The sequence below is a fragment of the Bactrocera neohumeralis genome, chromosome 2 (assembly GCF_024586455.1).
Source record: "Bactrocera neohumeralis isolate Rockhampton chromosome 2, APGP_CSIRO_Bneo_wtdbg2-racon-allhic-juicebox.fasta_v2, whole genome shotgun sequence".
In the NCBI taxonomy this organism is placed as follows: domain Eukaryota; kingdom Metazoa; phylum Arthropoda; class Insecta; order Diptera; family Tephritidae; genus Bactrocera; species Bactrocera neohumeralis.
In genome coordinates, this window is record NC_065919.1 from 85,176,819 (window position 1) to 85,197,598 (window position 20,780).

Sequence of the window (20,780 nt, forward strand, 5' to 3'; positions counted from 1 at the left end):
GTTTTCGAAAATACGCACTTGCGTTGATATACATATTTACGCCTAAGAGTGTAATTCAACAGGTGAGGGTTCTAATTAAGACCTTTTAGAAAAAATTCAAATCGATGGCATACTCTTAAATTCTTATCACTTTGCCTATAATAGAGCATATAAGCTTCTAAAAATTAAAAGAGAAATAGCAAGTTAGTACGATAATAATAAATGTAAAAATGAGTTGAGTACAAATTTTCATTAATTTGTAATCGAAAAACTTTTTTGCGTTAAAATATAATAGAAAAGAGAAAAATCCACTTATGCACGAACGGTTGTGTGTGTGTGAGTGCTTGAATTTCAATCACAGCGGAATAAATTACAAAGCACACTTTAAACGCCCAACAGTAGGCAACAGTTTTGCGCCAGCCATTCTGGTAGCGGCGCTCATACTTTCCATCGCCGTATGCTAATGCTGCTGCGGCGCGCAACTTTGGACCTAAGGAATCTAATAAATTGTGTCACAACAATTACAAAAACAAAATATGGCAGACCACCACACCGGAGCACTGACCATGCCTAGCGACAGCTAGCAAATTTTGCATTAAAACTTGGTAGATTGTCTTCGTTACGGCGACGCCAAAACAACATTAATTTATTTATGCACATTTTGTTGTTGTTGTGCAGTGTGCTCAAGTGCAAATGTTAAACTTTACGGCTAAGCGCCCTTAAAAAAATGGAGCAAAGAAACAATGAGAAAAAGTTTTCTACACACCACCACAGTCAAAACAAGCGCACACATACACACACACACATAGCGGCAATCGCCAAAAATCGGCAGTTTTATTTATTTCTTATTTGGCCTTCAATCTAATTTGCTTGCGCTGAAAAGTGATTTTATTTTTAATTTCAATTTTTCGCCTTTTTCTATGCGTCAGAAGCGCGCCGGCGGCGTTGAAATTAAAATTCAACTTCCATGTCAAACGCATAATATGCGGCGGTGCGGAGTGGTGGCGTTTCTGCAATACCCTAAAATATGCCCCAGAGCAACAACAAGAACAACATTACGAACTCACCAACAATAGCGCGCATTGTGCTAGGCATTTCTATTAGACGCGCATCCTTGGCGGCGTCCGAGCCACGGGCGCGTTGTGTACGTGTGTGTGTGCACGGTGGCAGGACAATATGTCAAACATGGCGCAGCTGTCAGAAAATCTATGGCATACAATTGAAATACACACAGACACATACACATAAGTGGTGCGATGAGCCAGCACGTACCGCGGTATAAAGGGGACTGTGATTGAGCAGCAGCGACGAAAGCAGCAATGCGACGCTTACGAGCTGCGAAACGCGCCACCGACAACAGCTGTGCGTATTCACTAGCTGCCAAAAAAAACTGAATCAAAAAGCAGAGATCTGTCGAAAAAACGTGAAACTCAAAGCCCAAAATAGCACGCTTGAAGGAGACATTTTTTGTCAAACATATTTGTCTCACCATGGCATGCCTTTGCGCAGCGCGCACCCCGCATACGCGAAATTGGCGCGCAGTGGGTTTCTAGCTTTCCTCTTTAAGTCTACGCGACTGGCATTCAAGCGCACAATATATTCGAGTGTGATTAGATAAATCAACCCAAGGGACATGTCTCGCATTTGTTGAACACAATTATTAGTGTTGCTGCTGCTGTTGTACGCTGAGCGTTCCGAGTGTCTGCTGCCAAAGCATTCAAAGCTATCAAACCAATCGAAGGCAACAAAAAACACAACAACAGTAGAAGTATTTTTAAGGAAGCAAAAACGAGCGCGCGTGCTGCCTGTCAGCCAAAGGCAGAGCGCGGAGGATGAGCGGCAGGATGAGCCAAGCGCGGGGAAGCCAAAGCAGTTATATAGAAATCAAACATTTACTCCAACGTGCCGCATAAAAACTTCATACATATATATTTACGCGTATATACAGTTGCGATGCAATGAAAAGCCATGAAAATGTCTGGAACGGTCCGAGCAAGCATGATTGATAGCGTGCGGGCGCACGGTGCGACGCTAGTGTAAGCAAACATTCAAATGTCCATAATCGGTATGTCATGAGGCGACGGAGGACAAGCATGTAATAGTCAGTTTATTCACATTATTGACACACACGCACACTCACACAGCCACACACAAAAACAGTAATCGCCTTCGCGCAACAAGTCAAGACAGTGCGCCAGCAAGCGAGTAGCAGCTGCAGTGGCATTGAAAAGGGTTGTCTTGCCTGTCAAAGGTTGATTGTCTACGCCGCCGGGGAAGGAGGAATAACTAGTAGACTGTGCGCGCTTGTCGTATCGTGTGTGGGGGTGCTGTCGATGCTTTAGCGCTTTAGGCGCCATCAAAGTCAATTGACAGGCAGCAGCAGCTCGCCGTTTTCTCAGATATTCATGCAGACGTCAGCATCAATGCAGCTGCCAAACTGACAGCAAACATTCGCTTTGAAATTATTGTTATGCGACTTTTTTTCTTTGCTTTTTGATCGGTTTAAGGCAAGTCATTTACATGTAAGCAAATTAAACATTTAAAGCGCGTCGAAGTGTTTGCCTCGAGTGGAGCGTAGTATAGACATCTTCGATTCGCCGCTTTGCTATCTTGTCCAAAAAGGTAATCGAGAAAGGATCGAAAAGGACATAGTTAACTCGTTCAATGCGACACAAGAAATTATTAGATTACTTAAGTGTTCTAATCCCTTTCCAAGCCAACTTAATTTGATTTTTGCTAGTACATTTTATTTAACCGAGTGGCTTGTTCGATTCGCAATTTTTCAACTGCAGTTCTGATCAGCATGAAAGAGCCAAATTTCTTTATAGAATATTATTATTCAATCAAACACTTCACCATTATTTCAACACTTCAATTCCCACACAATTTTTTCCAATAATAATTGGAATTGAAATTTAAATATAATTAAAGCCAAAATGCTTTTTTGTTTGTTTTTTCCCCTATTTCAAGTTCTTAACGCTTCTTAAATAAATCCAAGATCATCAGCATCAACTCGAATCCGCTTAAAGTGCGTGTAGGATTAAACTAAATAACATTTCACTACTCTCTTGAAAATGTTGCCCAACACTCTGCGCTTCTTAGGAAAAACTTTACAACGTCTTATTTTGCCAACTTTACTTTGCCGACAACTTGTAACTAAGTAGCAATTTTATTAAAAACTTTATTAAAACATTCTTCGCGCGCTAATAGAGAAAACTGTAATATGCGAGCAGCAAAAAAGGGCAAAAAAAGCAAGACCTGCATCATAACTGTGAGAATGTAGTGGCAATGCCGCCAGCCAGCGCACCAACTACGAGGCGCGTAGAGGGCGCAGTGCCGGGCGCATGCAATCGCAATGGCGACTACAACAAAACTCAGTTGGCAACAAACAAATTAAAAAGTTATGCGCGCAAAAATCGTTAGGCAACATAAAATCTTGGCGATTACGCGCCACAAATCCAACAGCCGAGTGCAGGTCGTCTAAGCCGGCAATTCGAAGCAAGCCTTCAACACATACCTGTATTTGTGCGCAAGAATGTGGCAATATGCCGTTTCAAGGAAGTGTATGTGTATTATGTATGGCCGCATTCCCACACAACCGCAGCGCTGTTTGTTGCGCGATTTTTCGCGGTCTGCCGGCAGGCGTTTGACAGTTGCGCTCGAATGCCAGACATTGCCATGGTTGCAATGGGAAATTTAAATTGCTTTTGTGCGGATTGCGTGCGAACGCGCGACGTGCGACGCTCGGCGCTGCATGTGCTGCAACAATCAGAAATTTTCGTGTGGCGTCCGCCAATGTCAAACTGCGCTTATTGAGACTGCAATTTACCTGGTGCCGAGATGTGCAAGTGTATGTGTATTTTTTGCTGGAAGCCGGAATAGTTTTGCCCGTAACAAATGGGCGACGAAGTGGTTCGATAGAGGAGTTTTGCTTTAAGTTAGCGGTGATGTCTGGCAAGCACATGAAAATTATGAAATCCTAGCTGTATATGTAAAATCATTACAAGCGGAAGGCTTTAGTAAACTTTATAACAAATAAGTAATTTTATGAAATTATCACATGATTTCCATTATTTTACATTTTTTTAGAGATAATAGTTAGAAAATTGCCAGAAATTATTGGTAAAAATAAGGTTTTCTTTTCAAAAGCATCAATGAGCATAATTTGTACAGCATTGCCACCTTTATCTAATTTTTCAAAAAATTCTTAAAGAGTAAAAATTGCAAAATCCAGAAAAATGCAAAATATATTTGAATATTACATTTGCAAAAAAAAAAATTTTGGAGTTGCCACCTGATGCAAAATTTAAAATAATAACTATCATGTTTACTTTATGACTTTTTCTTTAAGATGTAAAACAGTGAACAGGACAACCTATTAAAAGCAACTTTTTTCCAGCATTGCCACCTTTATGCAATTGGTCAAAAATTCTTTAGGAGTTATAGTTCTAAAATCGTGAAAAATGCAAAAAGATATTTCAAACATTACATTTATAAAAAAAAATTGCCTTCATCAGGTGGGATGAAAATTTTAAAATGTTTTTAATAACTATTGCAATCAATTACAAAAATTTTTATATTCATGATTTTTTTAATAAAATTTATTAATAGAGAGCAATCTAATTTATTAAAGGAAACTTTTTTTCGCATTGCCACCTTTATGTAATTTTTCAAAAAATTCTTAAAGGGTTAAAGTTCCAAAATCCTGGAAAAATTTGCAAAAAATATGTTTGGCGTTGCCACCTGATGCAAAATTTAAAACGTTTTTAATAACTACTGCCAGGCAATAACAATATTTTTCATAACTTTTTTTTATTAAAATGTATTAAGAGAATAGATTTATTTATTAAAGGCAACTTTTGGCTAAGTTATTTCTTTTTGAAAACTGCATGTCTAAAAATACTCCATTTATGTATGTATGTATGTATGTATGTATATCATTTTATGAAGTTACCACAAAATTTTAATTATTTTTTATATTTTTTAGCAAGAATTCAGCGAAAACAATTCAAAAAATTATTATCAAATTATTGCATCTTTTAAAATCATCAATTTGAGTATAATATATAGAGCGTTGCCACCTTTGTCTAAATTTTGAAAACAATTCTAAGTGGTTAAATTTCAAAATTCCGGAAATATGCTAATGCTATTTTAGAAAGTACATTTTCTGCAAAAAAAAATTGGCGTTGCCACCTGTTAAAATATTAAAAAATTCAAAATGGTTAAAATTCGAGGCTAGGGAAAAATGCATAACCTATTTTAAAAATTAAATTAAAAAAAAAAATTGGCGTTGCCACCTGATACATAAATTTAAATTTTTCTAAAAACCACAGCGCAGCACTATAAAAAATATTGATTTTTTACTTCATGAATATTTAATTTTAATACACAAAAAATAGCAAAATTAGCTTAAAATTTTGATAAACGAAAAACAATTAAGCGCAACTAAGCCGGCAACAGCATAAAATAAATAAAATATTAACAATTTGTAAACTTCGGCTTTCACTGCACTACACATTTTTCACTCTGACTTGGTAAACATTTTCCATTCTCGCTTTGTTGCATGAAACGTTTAATTGCCTGCGGCGCGATCATGGCTAATTTTTCGATTTTCAATGTTGCAACAAATATAGCATGCAGGCGCGCACAAGCACACGTCACAAATGTGTGCGGTACGTAAATCAAACAAAACATAAACATACGTACATAGATGCTAAAGTATTCACGTACAAAAGTGTGTACCTTTGTGTGTGTCTGTGTTGCGCAAGCTTTTATGCTAATTGAAAAATCTTATGTAAATTTCTGTCACAAATGAATTTTAATTAATACAATAATGCAGAAATGCCGCCAGGCGGTCAAGCTCGCATACCAAAAAGGCGAAAAATGTGTGTGCGCCTAAATGTATGCAATGGCGTGAGTGTTTTTACCGCTTCATAGCTTTTGTGCGCTGAAAAATGTTCAATAATTCAATATGTGAATATTTAAACAATAGCCTTAGGCTGTCAAACAACGCTGTGGCGCTAACACACACACACGGGAAAATAGCACATGCATGGCTATTGCGAAAAGTAGCAAAGCGTGTAAGTGTATGCGTGTGGCATATGCAAACGAATGGAATTTACACTTGATTGACTTCATTGCTCATATACGACAATGCATCACCGTTATAATGCGTTTTATTTTTTATTTCATTTTTCATAAAATTTTGTTGGCCACAAAGCGCACAAGTACAGGGTGGTCGAATCATGAAGTTTTTTGAAATTGGAGATTTCAAAAAGAGTCTTAGTTCGCTTCGGTATACATTAAAGAGAACAGGCAGCCTTGGATATCCACAGAAACGTTTCAATTATTGTATTTCGGGAAGGGAGAGGGGAATACTTTAAAAATATCAAGCTTTCTTTGAGGCAAGCATATCAAGCACAAGCAAAGAAAATGCATTTATATTTAATTTTTAGGCATTCAAGGTATTTATTGACTAGCGCAAATGTGAAATATGAACATTTTAGTGAATTTAATGCCAGTCGCAAACAACAAAAAAGCATGCAGCCGTCGAAGCGCACTTGCCACACACATCAAATTACAACATGCGTGAGTTGCAAATAACTTGCTGCAAAGAATTTTACTATTCAACAACAAGTGAATACTTTTAACAACAACAACAATAAGCGTTGTCGAATTCATTTCACTGCGGCCAAAATATTTGCCACAGCAACGGCTGCATACTGTGGTGTAATAAGAGGATTGCAGTTATAATGCGAGCCTACAAGCAACTGCATATGTATATGTGTAAGCAAATGTATATATGCGTGTGTGTGTGCGGCTGGTAATATTTAATGCAGTCAATTCCCATCAGAAACCGCAAAAGCCAACACAAACCGCCTTTGCGAATGCGCACCACTACCAACGCACTTCACACACACACACACACACCGTGGCAAGTGCATGCAAAGGAGCTGATTGTCTGTCTGCCAGTTGGCGAATTGAGTAAATTGAATTGTCTACACACACAATGACTGTAAATGCAGGCGTGTGCGGGCGCAAGCGGCGTACCACACAGGCACACACACACGCACATATTTACATGGCCACAATGATAATGACGTTCAATAGTTGCGGCGATGGCATTGTGGCTGCTTAAGGCTATGGAGCGTGGCTTCCACATACATATGTATGTTTGTGTATGAGTATGCGTGTGTGTGTGGCAGTCGCTGTGGCCTCAATACAGCCCGCCGGCCACACTTTAAGCCACGACACCGCACTATTTGCGCGCCGCGCGTTTACTTTGGGTATAAAATTACAGTTTTCATAGCTGTTTATTTTGAAAGTGCGACGCGGAAGCGGTGCTGCCGAGGCGATTCACGGTGACTATACAAGCACAAATGTATTTTTAATGCAACGACACAGCGCGTTTACGTAAGGAGCGCAACAAACACATACACACAAACACTTAAATGGAAGTGTGCAACGTAAACATAAACAGGCGCCGCACTGCTGGCACTCGCGCGTTGGTTGACATTAATTTCTTCATTATCGGGTAATAAGTGAAATGTGTGCCAATGGCGCGCGACCGATGTAATAGACCGAGTCGCAAATTAAGGCGTTGATTCAGTAAACAAATTAAAAAGACAACACATACACACACATGCGCGCACGCGTCCCTCCATAAACTTATGGGTTGTCATTTGCGCGCCAAATGCAGGTGGCAGTATGCGCGTCTGTGTGTGTGTGTGCAAATGAGTATAAATAAAAATACATTTGCATGATATGCTGATATTTGCCACATATGCCACCGATAATGTTATTTCTCTGGTGGGTGTGATGTATGAAAAGTCATCAGTGTTCATATTTTTTTGCAATTAATTTCGAAATTGGCGCGATTTAATTTACGCCAAAGCAAATAGAAATTGTGCAAATCAAATCTTCATTATACACAGTCAACATATGTGTATATATGCATGTGTATGTGTGTGTGTTTGTATTTGTATGGGTGTAGTGTTATAATGTGGTGAGAATGTTAAGCAAATAATTCGAAAAGTTCAATCAATATTTGCTTTGGCAATGTCACAACAAATAGCGCGGCACCGCACTCACACACACACACACGCAAATATATTTTTAGTACGCGCATTAGTGTGAGTATTTTTGTTGACCGTTATTGTGCTTTCACAGGCGATCGCGTTGCCATTAAATTACAATGGATTTATGGTGAAATTAACTCCAACATTTATACGTATACATATGTATATATAATATATGTACAATTGTATGTACATATGTGTTTACTACAAATGTTATTTATGTGAATATATAATACATATATGCGACCGATTATGCCAGGTTTTGTCCTGCTTCGCGCGAGACAGTTGGAAATTCCGCAAACGCGTATCACTTGCAACAATCGGGCCTTAGAGTGCATATTATTGGCGATACCATCACAAAGCCGCGCAAATACCACTTAATGTACCCTGCGCCCTGAGTAAATGCTACCCAAAGCGCCAAGCGTTTATGAAAATATATAACCTTATAAGCATTGTTCGTAAATTAGTTGGAGTGTTCGACAGTAAATTAATATAATTTCAGTCAACAATCATTATTTAGTGGCACAAAATGGAGGGAATTATGAAATATGGAAAAGCACACGCACGCAGACATGCAGGTATATTACTTTTTTTATGGGAGAGCTTTCTGATACTTTTTATCTGAAATAAAGAATGATTAGTTCTTGCAATAAATTAACTAACTGCGCTCATTTTTTGAAAATGAAACTTAGTTATGAGAAGAAACAATGATCCGCACAGTATAAATTTTTACTGCATGTTCTCGTCACAGTTCCCGATTCAGTTTATCTTTCGCCGCCATTTTGTCCATTTTTTTCGACAACAGATCATTTTACAGATAGCATCTTCTCGGAAAAATTATTTATGCATACGTTTGCATCCAGGGAGAAAGAGGGAACCAATGCAACAGTGCTGAACCTTTTGACGTCTGTCAAACTAGGCGTGTCTCTTAAACCATTATTTAGAGTGTAAATTAAGGATTGATGGAGTCAAATGAGGAAAGTTCTCTCACCGACATTCTCCTGGCTCAAGCAGCTCACGATTTCCAGTCTTAGAGCAAGTATCCTCTGGGTAGGCAAAAAACACCAGTTTAAACGTGAGCAATAGTGAGAAGGCGAATCATCTCTCACCAGGTTTGTGCGCTGAGCTTGGGACCGGCTACGTAAAAAAAGCACCCGCGATGAAAAGATAACTCGGCTATAACCGCTTAAGCGGTGGCTACGCCAATAGAAGAAGAAGAGTATCAATATCTCTATAAGTTAGAAATAATATTAATCGAATAAGACGCTTTAAGCCTCCAGAGTAATATTTTGAAAAAAAAAAAGAAAACGGTTTTTTTAGATCTCGATAGTTTATACCTTCAAAAATAACGTATTAGAACTTTTTGAGTTACAGCCCTACGAAGGGCAGCCGCTCAGTTCAATGCGGACAAACAAACACATTTTTCTCAAAACCAAATTTTCAAATTTGCTTGAGTGATTACTCCTAAATAAATGACCCGATCCTCATTAAATTGTTTTCTGTCGGTTTCATTGTTTTCTATATAGTTTTCAACGCAATGACTTAATATTTTTTTCAATCTAGCAAAAGTTAAGGCAAAATTGCACTTGCTTCTTACTAACACCAGCATTTTCTAAATTTTTGACCTTTTTCTTTTGGATCGTATGTCATTGTATGAAGAACATCTTGTGGTTAACCGAGATTTTTTTTTAATTTTCAGGTTTCATACACGGAGAAGGCCGGAAACACTACAACAATGAATTTAATTTAATATTTTTTCCAAAATTTCCACTCTGTATTTTCAAAATATCTATAGATATATTTCAAAACAATCGATAGAGTAGTTTTTTTTTTCCAAAAATTGACGAATTTTAGGCTGACACATTAGGTGTGCCCCTAAAGGCGATATAAATTCAAATATAAATCAAATCAGACAGTCTGCGCTCTTCTGACCAATTGTTCGAATTTCGAACTTATTCATCATAAATCATTCCAGTGAATCATAATCTTGAAATTACGATACAAATTACAATAAAATATAAACGAAAAATATCGACAGATTTTTCTTCATTAGTAAATTTAAATTGATTAAGTTGATGGGCGAATATAAGAAAGTTTATAGTTTTTGAATGATGACATTCTTGCAGTTAACAGCCAATCTCAGATATACTAAGAGTGAATTTGTATTATTTGAATAGACTTATGTACGATTTACATAAGTATATTTTAGCACAGTATATTGGGACGAATGTTCTTATGTTGTACCATTTTATATAGTACTGTCATTAAATCAAAAACAAAAAAATATTTTTGCAAAGTTCATGGAAGAACTATTCACACATTTTTCACAATTAAATAGTTTTTGGTTCATTGGTAAAGTTTTAAATGTAAAAATACTGACATCACATAGCTAAATATAAAATATATCAAAACTTATCTCTAAACACTTTTATGTCTGCATACTACCACGCATACAACCCTGCAACAATAGCAATGTCAGCTACAATATAGTGTTGCCATATCGCATAAAAACTCAAACACTACCACAAACACTTATGAAATCAAAACGATATGTATCGAAAAGTGTCGTAAATAGATTAATAAAGTAAGACATATTTTCTACGAAAAGTGCATGATAGAAGGCAAGCTGTTAGTAGAAGGTAATATATATACACAATGTACAGATTAAACACAACAAAAAGGTACCACAATCAAGCAACTCATTACTTAGCAACTGGTTAGTATTTGGCTACTGGACAGTTAGCTGCGAAAAGCATAAATAATATGACTACTTGAAGCATTTGAAAGCGCACAGGATCACAACAAAGGATATGCAGGCAGTTAGGCAGTTAGTACGGATGCAGTGAAAGAGAGAAGCTGAGAGGGATAGAACGAGAGCGAGCCATCTAAAGTGAGTGTCAGACACAAACCTTTTTAGGAGAAGTTAAGTGGAGTGTAGTAGTAGTAGTAGTAGTAGTAGTACGAGGAGTACGAGGACTAGTAGTAGTAGTAGTGGTAGCAGAGGATGGCGATGGCATAGAAGAACAATCAGAGGACGCCGAACTGCAGCTGCTGCCAGTCGACATGTTACCTTCGACGCAGCACGCAAGCCCATTCTCATGCACGTCCGCATCATCATCAATCAACTCCGACTCCTCCAAATCCATCGCCGCTGGCTCGTCGGCGCTAGCGCTAGCACACAGCACCGCGTTCGACGCCGTGGCACAACGCAACTCATTGTCATCATTGCCGTAATTCAGAGCGCCTGCCGCTGCAGTCGCCGCGCCGCGACGGCCAGTACCGCCACAGTGTTGGAGGAGTGCGGCGTTGTAGGCGCTATGGCCGGCATTACTACCGCTGTCGTTGGTGTTGCGCTTATGATATGACGCGTAATGCGGCACAGCCAATAGCCCGATGCTGCAGCCGACTTTGCGTTTGATGGCGCCGCCGATGGCAGCAGTTGCAGTTTTGGCTGCATTACGAGCACTAGTTCTTGCATTTAGATTAAGCATGTTATTATTTACATTGTTGTTGGTTGGTGGTGTGGCGGCTGCTGTTGTGGCTGCAACGGATGCATGTACATTGCTGTTGTGATTGTGGTTCTGGTTGTTGGCACTGGCCGCAGCCGCGGCGGTGGCCGTTGCGAACATGGCGGCGGCGACCGCAGCAGCGCCATTACAGGCCGCCGCTGGTATGAGTGTCAGCTGATGTGGCGCTGCGCTGGCGGCGTAGTATTGTTGTGGTTGTGCGGTCGGTGGCGGCGGCAGCGGCAACGGCGGCGATGTTATCTGCTGTTGCTGCTGTTGTTGTATGGCGGCGGCGGTGGCCGCTGCTGCAGCTGCGGCGGCAGCCTGGTACTTGGTCGTTGTGCCACTGTTGGCGGCGGCAGCGGCGGCCAGATTGTTCGCCTGCAGTTGCATGTACGTCTGCAGCATTTGCAATTGCTGATGTTGTTGTTGTTGTTGCTGCTGCTGTTGTTGTTGCTGATGTTGCTGCTGCTGTTGCTGGTAGTGGTATTGCTGTTGCAGCTGGAATTGCTGCTGTTGGTGCTGCGCGTGTTGCAGCGCCTGATGCTGCTGCAGCATGGTGGCCGGGTACGCTGGGTAGGCGGTCGCCTGTGTTGGCGGCGGCGTCGTCTGGTGCAACTGGTGCAGGTGTGTGGCCGCCGGTAGTGCTTGCAACAATTGCATTTGCTGTTGTGAAGTTGGGTTGATTGGTTATTGTTTTTGTTTTTGTTATGCGAATTACTGCGTACTATGTACATATGTATGTATGGATGTGTGCGTGAATGTACTGTTATGTGATCGCGTCTAAATGCTATGCAGCTTTTGGTGCTTTTTGTTGTGATTGCTATTTTTATTCATGGGGCATGTACTGGTGGCGGTGGAGATGTGATCAATATGCAATTCTTATGTGAAAGTGTAGGCATATAATATAATATATAAATTTAATACATAACCGTTATAATCAAAAACGTATCGCAAGTTATTTAGTTAGCAGAAAGTGGGAGAGATAGAGCGTGGTTAAGAGTATACAAAGATAGTTGAGTAAGCTGGAGAGAGTGACAGCGATATGTATAACCAGAAAGCAAAGGAAGAAGACTGAAAAACAAAACCGTAAGAACAGCTGCTAGTAATAAGTGCCGAGAAAGTGGTAGAAAAAAGAGAATATTGCTTGGATATTGATTTTTTTTATTTTTTTTTTATTATAAAATGAATATATATATTGGTTTTTTTCGCTTTGCATAGTTGTTAATAAGGAAAAAAATATGGAAGCGTAACGACTACCGACTTTAACTAAGTGTGTGTGATAGATAGCGAGAGGAGATTATGAGTTTCGAAAAAAAAGTGTGGAGATTGACAGAAAACTTAACGTATAAAGATGCAGGGATAACTTAGTGAAGTAGTGAAAGGACAGACGAAAAGTTTTAGTTGGCGGAAAATAGTCGACGAAAAGCTGAAAATGCAGTGAAGCGTTCGCTACAAGTAGTAAAAAACTTGGAACTCGCTACATTCTTTGTTTAAGTTCAATAAATTATTATTTGCATTGTTTTGTGTTTTTTTTTAGTTTTGTAAAACTTGCAGATAAAGCAATATAAAGTCTTAAGAACGGGTGCTAAACTGACGTTGACAGTTTTAGTTTATATATTATGTATATATATATATATATATAGTATATGTAACAGTAAATAGATATATGAATTATAAGTTAGAAAGGCGTCGGAAGGCGACGATATTTGTTCGTTTCAGTGAATACTTAGCAAATATTAATAAGTTTAGTGAGTGCTCTAGTAGCATACTTTCCTAGTCTGACGAAGTGCTGCGATAAATTTTACTTGCTTTAATTTAAATAATATTTAAGCATCATTTTTAGGTTTTTCTGGTCATTTCTCAGCAATTACAAAACAGTTATAATGCTTTTACTCGAAGTATTGCTTATAATACCAGCAACTTTTAGTCGCTAGCTATTATTGTTATTGTTGAAGAATTAGTTGAAAATTATGATCTTCACAAAAATTGAGTTCAGCAATAGATGCAAAACTCAAATTGCTATAATTCTCTAAAATGAGACAAGATTTTGCGTTTGACGAAAAGATGTACTAAGCTCAGTTGAGAAAAGTATTGAGTATCAGGTTGAGTAATGAATTTTCCTAAAATATTGCACTTAAATGGTATATAAAAAATTCTCTTACGAAATCAACATCATTTAATAGTAAGTCTGAAGCACTAGAGACTGGATATATAAATTTTTTTCTATTATAATCGAGTCAATTATATATGTTTCACTATATCGTCACCAAAAATGTAAAACAACGTTTCATCCAAGAAATCGAAATTGAGTTTTTATTGCTTACAATCCACCACATCATATTACATATACATAGCATAAAATTTTAGCTTTCACTGTCAGATACAACTAATATATAACCGATAATATATAACCGATATATTGGTATATATAACCAATTCTGTAACCAAAACTCAAATTTTTTTCAGTATGAGTGACTTCTACTTTAACGTTTTACAAGTTATGTCATGTTATTTTGCATTTTAGGTGACGATATGTAATACTCTTGCTAATTTATTAGGGATGCCAAATACTCGTATAAATAATTATTTGTTAATGGACTAAATTATGGCGCATTGGGTAAATATTTTTTTTTTTTTTTTGGGTCTTGGAATAGTAAATTGTTCTGAATATTTTCATAAAAGAAAACTAAACTGTTTGAGGTTGGCTAATTAATATTCATTTAACAATAATAATTGACTTCATTAACATTTTTTTACTTTACTATACTAGACAAATAGCAAATAGACTAAATTAAGCCTTGAAATGAATAAAATAAAATTTAGTTAGAAAACTATTTGCTAATTGACAAAATTATTAGGATTCCGAAAAATGCCTCTTGATTTTAATTTCTTGCGTAAATGGAATGGTGAACATCGCTGACAATTTTGTAAATACAAAATTAAACAGAGACAATTAATATGCATTCAAAGCAATAATTAAATCCGTTAACATGTTTTTCCTAAACTAAACTGGACTACCTATAAATTGACTAAATTAAGTCTTGAAGAAATGAATCAAATAAAATTTAGTTAGTTAAAATTTTTTTTATACGTATGACAAAATTATAGGGGTTCTGTAAAGTTCTTCTTGAGTATAATTTCTTGGATATATGGAATGGTGAAAATCACAAAATATTTGGTAAAGAGTAAATTAAACTGAGCAAATAAATAAGCATTTTAAACAATAATTTAGTCAATTAACAAATTTTCTCTATATATTGATACCTATCCTATGTTTTATTATTTTTCTTCAAAAACTGGTATGAATTGAAAGATAACTTTAGATAATCTTTTCAGCACTGTGCCAGATATCTACAATTTTGAAGTTTAAGAAAGGTGGATATACTAAATTATGTTACATAATTAGGGGTTTCATATGGTCTCATAAAGTTCTAAGAACCGAAAACATAGCGTTGAGGATCGTACTTCAGTAAACTAATTTATGTTTGTAATCCAACATTAACTTTTTCTGAAAACATTTGAAAAAATTAGTTTAAAAATAGATTAAAAATAACCTCAGTGATTTAAGAAATCTCGGCAGCTTTTGCAAAGGAAGGCAGTAAAAATTTTTATTGCAAAAGTTGGTGGACCTTATTTTAAACACCATGCCTTAGTTTCGGCTGTAAAACAAGTTCAAAATTATCGCAACACTCCAGCACTCAGTTATGTAATACGCTATGCCTGCGTTAAAAAAAACTATACCGCCCATTTAACTATCGGCCTGACCACCTAGTCGCCTAGATCTTTATAATTAGGTCTTACGCTTATTTCCTAGACTTTCATACTTAGTTCTTTATGCTTACTTCTTATATTTTTCATACTTGTTTCTTTTGTTCTTTGTCTTAAATATATGTAGGCATGTGTGGCTCTTACCATTATTAAATCTTTCTTAACCGGTTCTTCTTTGATTGTTGCTGTTGCCAAAGCCGCTGTTACTGAAGCTGTTGTTGCAACCGTTTCTTTTAACGCGTCAATGGTGAATGCTTTTTTTTAAGACAGTTGTTGTAATTGTTGTATTGGATGTTTTTTTGTTTTGGAAATTTGTTGCTTTTTCCGCTACGCTTCGAAGATGCTCTATCGTTTTTAATGCGGTGTTTTCACTGGCACACTGTTTTTTGTTGGTTTAAGGAACTTTTAGTTTTGAATATTTTTGAAATTGTATTTAGCTTTGTTTTTGTTTCTTCTTTTATTATATTTCTTTAGTTAAACTATAGATTTAGTTTGATTTATTAGCTTGATCGCTTTGTTTGCACTTTTAGTTTTTTTTTTTGTGATTTGATTCTTTTGCTTTTGCTGTTTTTGTTTTTGCTGATTACGCTGTTTGTTGCCTTTGTGGATCGCTCGCCGTTTTACTTTTGATTTTGTTGCACTTTTTTTGAGTTTGCTTTCGCAAAATTGGCGCGTTGCGTGGTATATGCAAGGGATCTTTTGTGGGGAGCGGTTGGCAAGGAGACACAAGGTTTCTAGTTTTCTCAATGAGTGTGAAAACGAAGTGATGATTGTGTAATTATGAATATTTTTTTGTTTTTGTATTTCGTTTTTGGCAAGCAAATTGTTGCTTTACAATAACAATGTTGCGCTTGTAATTGATATGCTTGAACGCTAAAGTAATTTCACTTTTGTTTCAATTCTGGTATAATACTTTATTTGTTTTTGTTGTTGTTGACTTAAACTTAATTTGTTCGACAAAGTTTGTGCTAAGATTTAGTTTTCTTTTTACTTGAAATTAGCAAAAAATTGATTTTTGAGTTAAAATTTTTTGTTTTCTTCTTTTTGCTTTTTGTAACTGTCGGCTAAGAAATAACTCTGCCGTTATTACAATAAATTATTTTATACTGCTTTTATATATGTATGTATAATTGTGTTTGATTGATTGCTAAAATCGTGTAAGAGTTATACTTTGTAGGTAAAGTTTGAAACGCTTCAGATTGAATAGATTTCTTCAAAGTTCAGAGTTTTCTTCAAGAAAATGTAGATTGTCACAAGTATGTGTATATGTATATTAAATATATGAGTGATTGAATATTTTTCAATTTGATTGCACAGTTTTTAATATGATTGAACAGCTTTTTTAATATGATTAAAGAGTTTTTAATATGATTGAAGAGCTCTTCAGTACAATTGAATAGCTTTTCGGTATGTTTGAGTAGCTTCTCAATATGATTAAATAGTTCTTAATATGATTGTATAGCTTTTCAATATGATTGCATAGTTCCTAACAAGATTGAATAGTTTCTTTAATTTGATTGAACAGTTTTTGATATGATTGAATAGTTTTTAATATGATTGAATAGCTTCTCAATATGATTAAATGGTTTTTTATGTGTTTGAATAGCTTTTCAATATGATTGAATAGTTTTTAGAGTGATTGAATAGCTTTTCAAATATGATTGAATAGTTATTAATGTGATAAAATCGTCTTTCAATATGATTGAAAAGTTTTTTATGTGATTGAATAGCTTTTCAATATGATTGAATAGACACAGCGTGCGTTTAATTAACGCGTAGTTATCAGTTAATGCTTGATTACAGCTAGAAATATATATTTATATATACGATTTGATAAAATAGCAGCTAGTAAGTATATATTTGAAGAGAAAGATTGTCAATAAGTTGTGCAGAATGTACTAATTTCAATTTCACTGCTATATTTTTAATGTAATTCAATTAATTTCCTTTTCAACTATGCTTAGCTCTATAAATCACGTCAAAGTTGCGCTACAAATAGTAAATATATGTAATAAAGAAACACAGTTAGTTGTTGTATATATATCTATATGTTAGTAAGTTGAATAAGTTAGTAAGAAATATGTTTTAGTATAGTAATATCGATATATAATTTGCTGATTAATTAGTTTTATAAAATGTGTTAAAATTCTTATAGTTCTTGTTGTATAGCAAGTAGAGGTCTAAGAAATATCGCTTTTCACAAAAGTGGGGATTGGATTGTCAAGTTTAGTTAAAGATTTAGATTTAGCTCAATTTGGTAAACGTGGCTCCGCTTCTTCCAAATATAGTTCGCACAGCGCTGGTTAGCTTGAGATTTGAGATTGTGATACGCAGTATTTGAGATTTGCTTGCGTCGGTCTAAGCGACTGAGTTACTGACTGAGTAGTTTATGTTTATAAAAAGGTTGTATAGCTTGTATAGCTTCGTAAAAAGTTCAGAGTGGCAAGTTGTAGATGCAGTTAAGTTGTTGGGGTAAATCGTTTGCTAATATGTCTAAATTCTTGCTACTTGCATAAATACTGCGCTTCCAGCCAAATGCTTTCACGAGTGTGTATTTATCTTTGTATATATATATATATATATATGTATGTATATGCTAACGTTCGCTGATTGTCAAAACGCTTACTCTCTTGTCAGTTTGGTGCCACGGATTGCTGCACCAAAGCTGAGTTGTGTCTTAAGAATACTGTTGTAGCCTACTTAGTGTGACGCAGAAAATACGCTCTGCGCCGCTGCTAGCCACTTAATTTACCTAATACGAAATATTTGTAAGTAAATTGCTTTAATTATTTATTCTCTATTCAAATTTTGTGTTTGCGCGGAAATATTTCACAAAAAGGTTCTGAGTTTAGAAGGTGTTTCCACAATTGCTTCGCGCTGCTCAATTTATGCGCATTGCTGATTGACTAAGTGTGTTTGCTGCTGCTGTGCCGCCTATAAATATGCCTCGAAATTGACTTTGATTACAATGCGTTTGTGTACTTGTTTGCTGCTTTGTTTTTGTTTTCTTTTTGATAAATGTTTCTCTCACTACTTTCGTCCGTTATGTAAACAACCTTTTTACAATACTTTGATTTTGTCGCAATTTTCTGCTGATTGCTTTCGACTATTTGCTCTGAACTCTCGCTCACAACTAACGCTACTGGTACAATTGTTCTAACACTGATATGTAATATTAAAAATTATTTGTATGCATTTTATTACTATATAATATGATGTGTTAATTTCTGCACATAAAATCAAATATTCAACAACCTTTTGTTTACTTAAAATATTTTTTCTGTTTTTTTTTGGTTTTTGAAATTTTGCTCAAAATTAGTTTACAAAATTGCCAAAAAGCGCAAGGACTTGCTTGTCTGCTGCTAATATGGGCTTTCAATACAAATACAATGACAACAGTTATATTTATTTCATGCGCTCACTGAGTGTTCTCAGTTTTTGGCGCAGAACTCGCTCGTTTTGCTAAATGATCTAAACGTTTACAGCTGCACTAACAATAAATTCTTGTAAATTTGTAGTGATTCGCTCACCGTTATAATTTTCCAATTAATTTATGATTTTTACTATATATTTTTATGTCGTAATAAAGTCGCTGTTGAGATCTTCGCTTACTGTGAAAGTTTAGATTTGCGCCTATTTGTGGTTTAGTACCATAGATTTCAGATTTCAGATTTCAAGTACGTACAACTTCTGTTACTAATTTTTGCAATTACATAACACCAAAGTATTTTCATAAATATTTACTAAAAAAGTAGCAACAATTTGCTGTAGTACAAATTCAAATTGAAATTTGCTTTTTTGAAAGCGTTTTCGTTTAGTTTTTTTGAGTTTGTTTATGAGAAGTGAAGTTCATATGAGTGCAATAGTTTATGATTTGGGGGAATAGCTTTGGTTTGACAGAGGATAAAATACCACCGAAGTTTCTTTTTATTAATACGTTAAATGCTGTCGCTGCAATAAAATATATTCATTATAAACGCTTTGCAGTAATTTTTTTGTGTTTTTTAGAACTAGTTTGTGGAAACTATTTGCTCAACATAAGCTGCTTTTAGTTGGTGGTTAGGTACTTAAAAGTAAAAACTATATATAAGAGAAAAACAAAGCCTTTGTGAGGAAATTAACACTTAATAATAATAATTCAAAAATTTAACTGAAAAATTTATTGTATATTTATAAAAAAAATAACGATTCTTTGAAAAAAATCTTAAAACTGCATTATCTATTTTTTTACTTTTTACGGACTTAGCTTTTCGTTCCAACTTTGGACTTTTGGAAAATATGGTAAGCTAATTAAAATTCAAAACCTCACTACGCCAGCATCTTCATAAAGATTTAAGGCGACTTAGCAAAAATCACAGTTTTAAAAAGCAGTTTACTAAAATTCAAAATATTTTCAAAAACAATTTTCTAAAATTCAAAATATTTTTATTTATTTGACGATTTTAGTCATAGTAAAAAATTATGAATTATACGGCAAATTTTATTATAGTTTTTACTAAATTTTACTTATATTTTTTACTAAATATAAGTGTAATATATTTTAGTTCGAACATTTTTTTGGGCTTCCAAGTCTATTCTCCTTTGACTAAACTTTTTTGGCTTGGAAAACGATAGAGACTGATTTTTAAACATAACGGAGGACAAACTAAGTTCTAACTAGAAATCAGTGGAGAAAACTGTAAATACTTTCCGATAAAGAGATTGGATATAAACTATAAATAATAATTTAAAAAATTTTTTAAATAAAAAAGAACTCAGAACTCGAAGCCAAATTTTAGCAATTTAAGGCAACTTCTTCAATAATCAGTAATTTAATGACATTTTTCTTAGAAAAAAAATATACAAATACTCTGAACTTGCAAATATTTCAAAATGTTAACAGTTTTGGGTATTTAACGCCGAAGTTTCGGGTAGTAGTAACCTATATTATTTTTGTTTTTTTTTTAAATTGGAAAAGAAGCCCTTACAAACGGACTTGCAAATATTTCAAAAACTGACCGTTTTGGGACTTTTATGCGAAGTTTCGGTTTATTCTAACTTATACTAATTTTTCGTTAGAAATAATTGGTAAGCAAACAAAGAATGGGACAGACAGCGTCAGCGATTCTTTATGAACACATACTGCAAAGGTAATATAAAAATGTGCCAATAATGTTAGAACTTTTTGGCAACTCAAAAATTTACAGTTCATGGCGTGAACTTTTGAAAAAGAGAAAATAGTTGCCATTCTAAGACAATTTTCATTAATAGAAGGCATCTCCCTTAAGAGCTAAGAATTTAATGAGTTATCTTAATAAAATATAAAAATACTATAAACTTGCAAATATTTCAAGAACTGAAAGGTTTTGGTTACTTTATGCTAAAGTTCCGGGTAATACTAACTTATACAAATTTATCGTTGAGAAAAATTGGAAAAGAAGTTGTAGCAAAAGGATGTCTTAAGAGA

At 35.4% G+C, this 20,780-nt stretch overlaps 1 protein-coding gene across 11 annotated transcripts in view; it reads right to left on the reverse strand.

Moving 5' to 3' along the window:
* The window catches only part of LOC126751710 (polypyrimidine tract-binding protein 1), a 523,263-nt gene that overhangs the window by 218,613 nt on the left and 283,870 nt on the right, over nt 1-20,780 (reverse strand). For 2 of the 11 annotated variants that reach the window (XM_050462194.1, XM_050462193.1), the window contains exon 2: nt 15,479-19,285. The exons of the other annotated variants lie outside the window; for them this stretch is intronic. In XM_050462194.1, coding sequence (XP_050318151.1) covers nt 15,479-15,481 — 3 coding nt within the window. In that variant the 5' untranslated portion in view covers nt 15,482-19,285. The remainder of the gene's footprint in view (nt 1-15,478; nt 19,286-20,780) is intronic. 11 annotated transcript variants of the gene reach the window in all.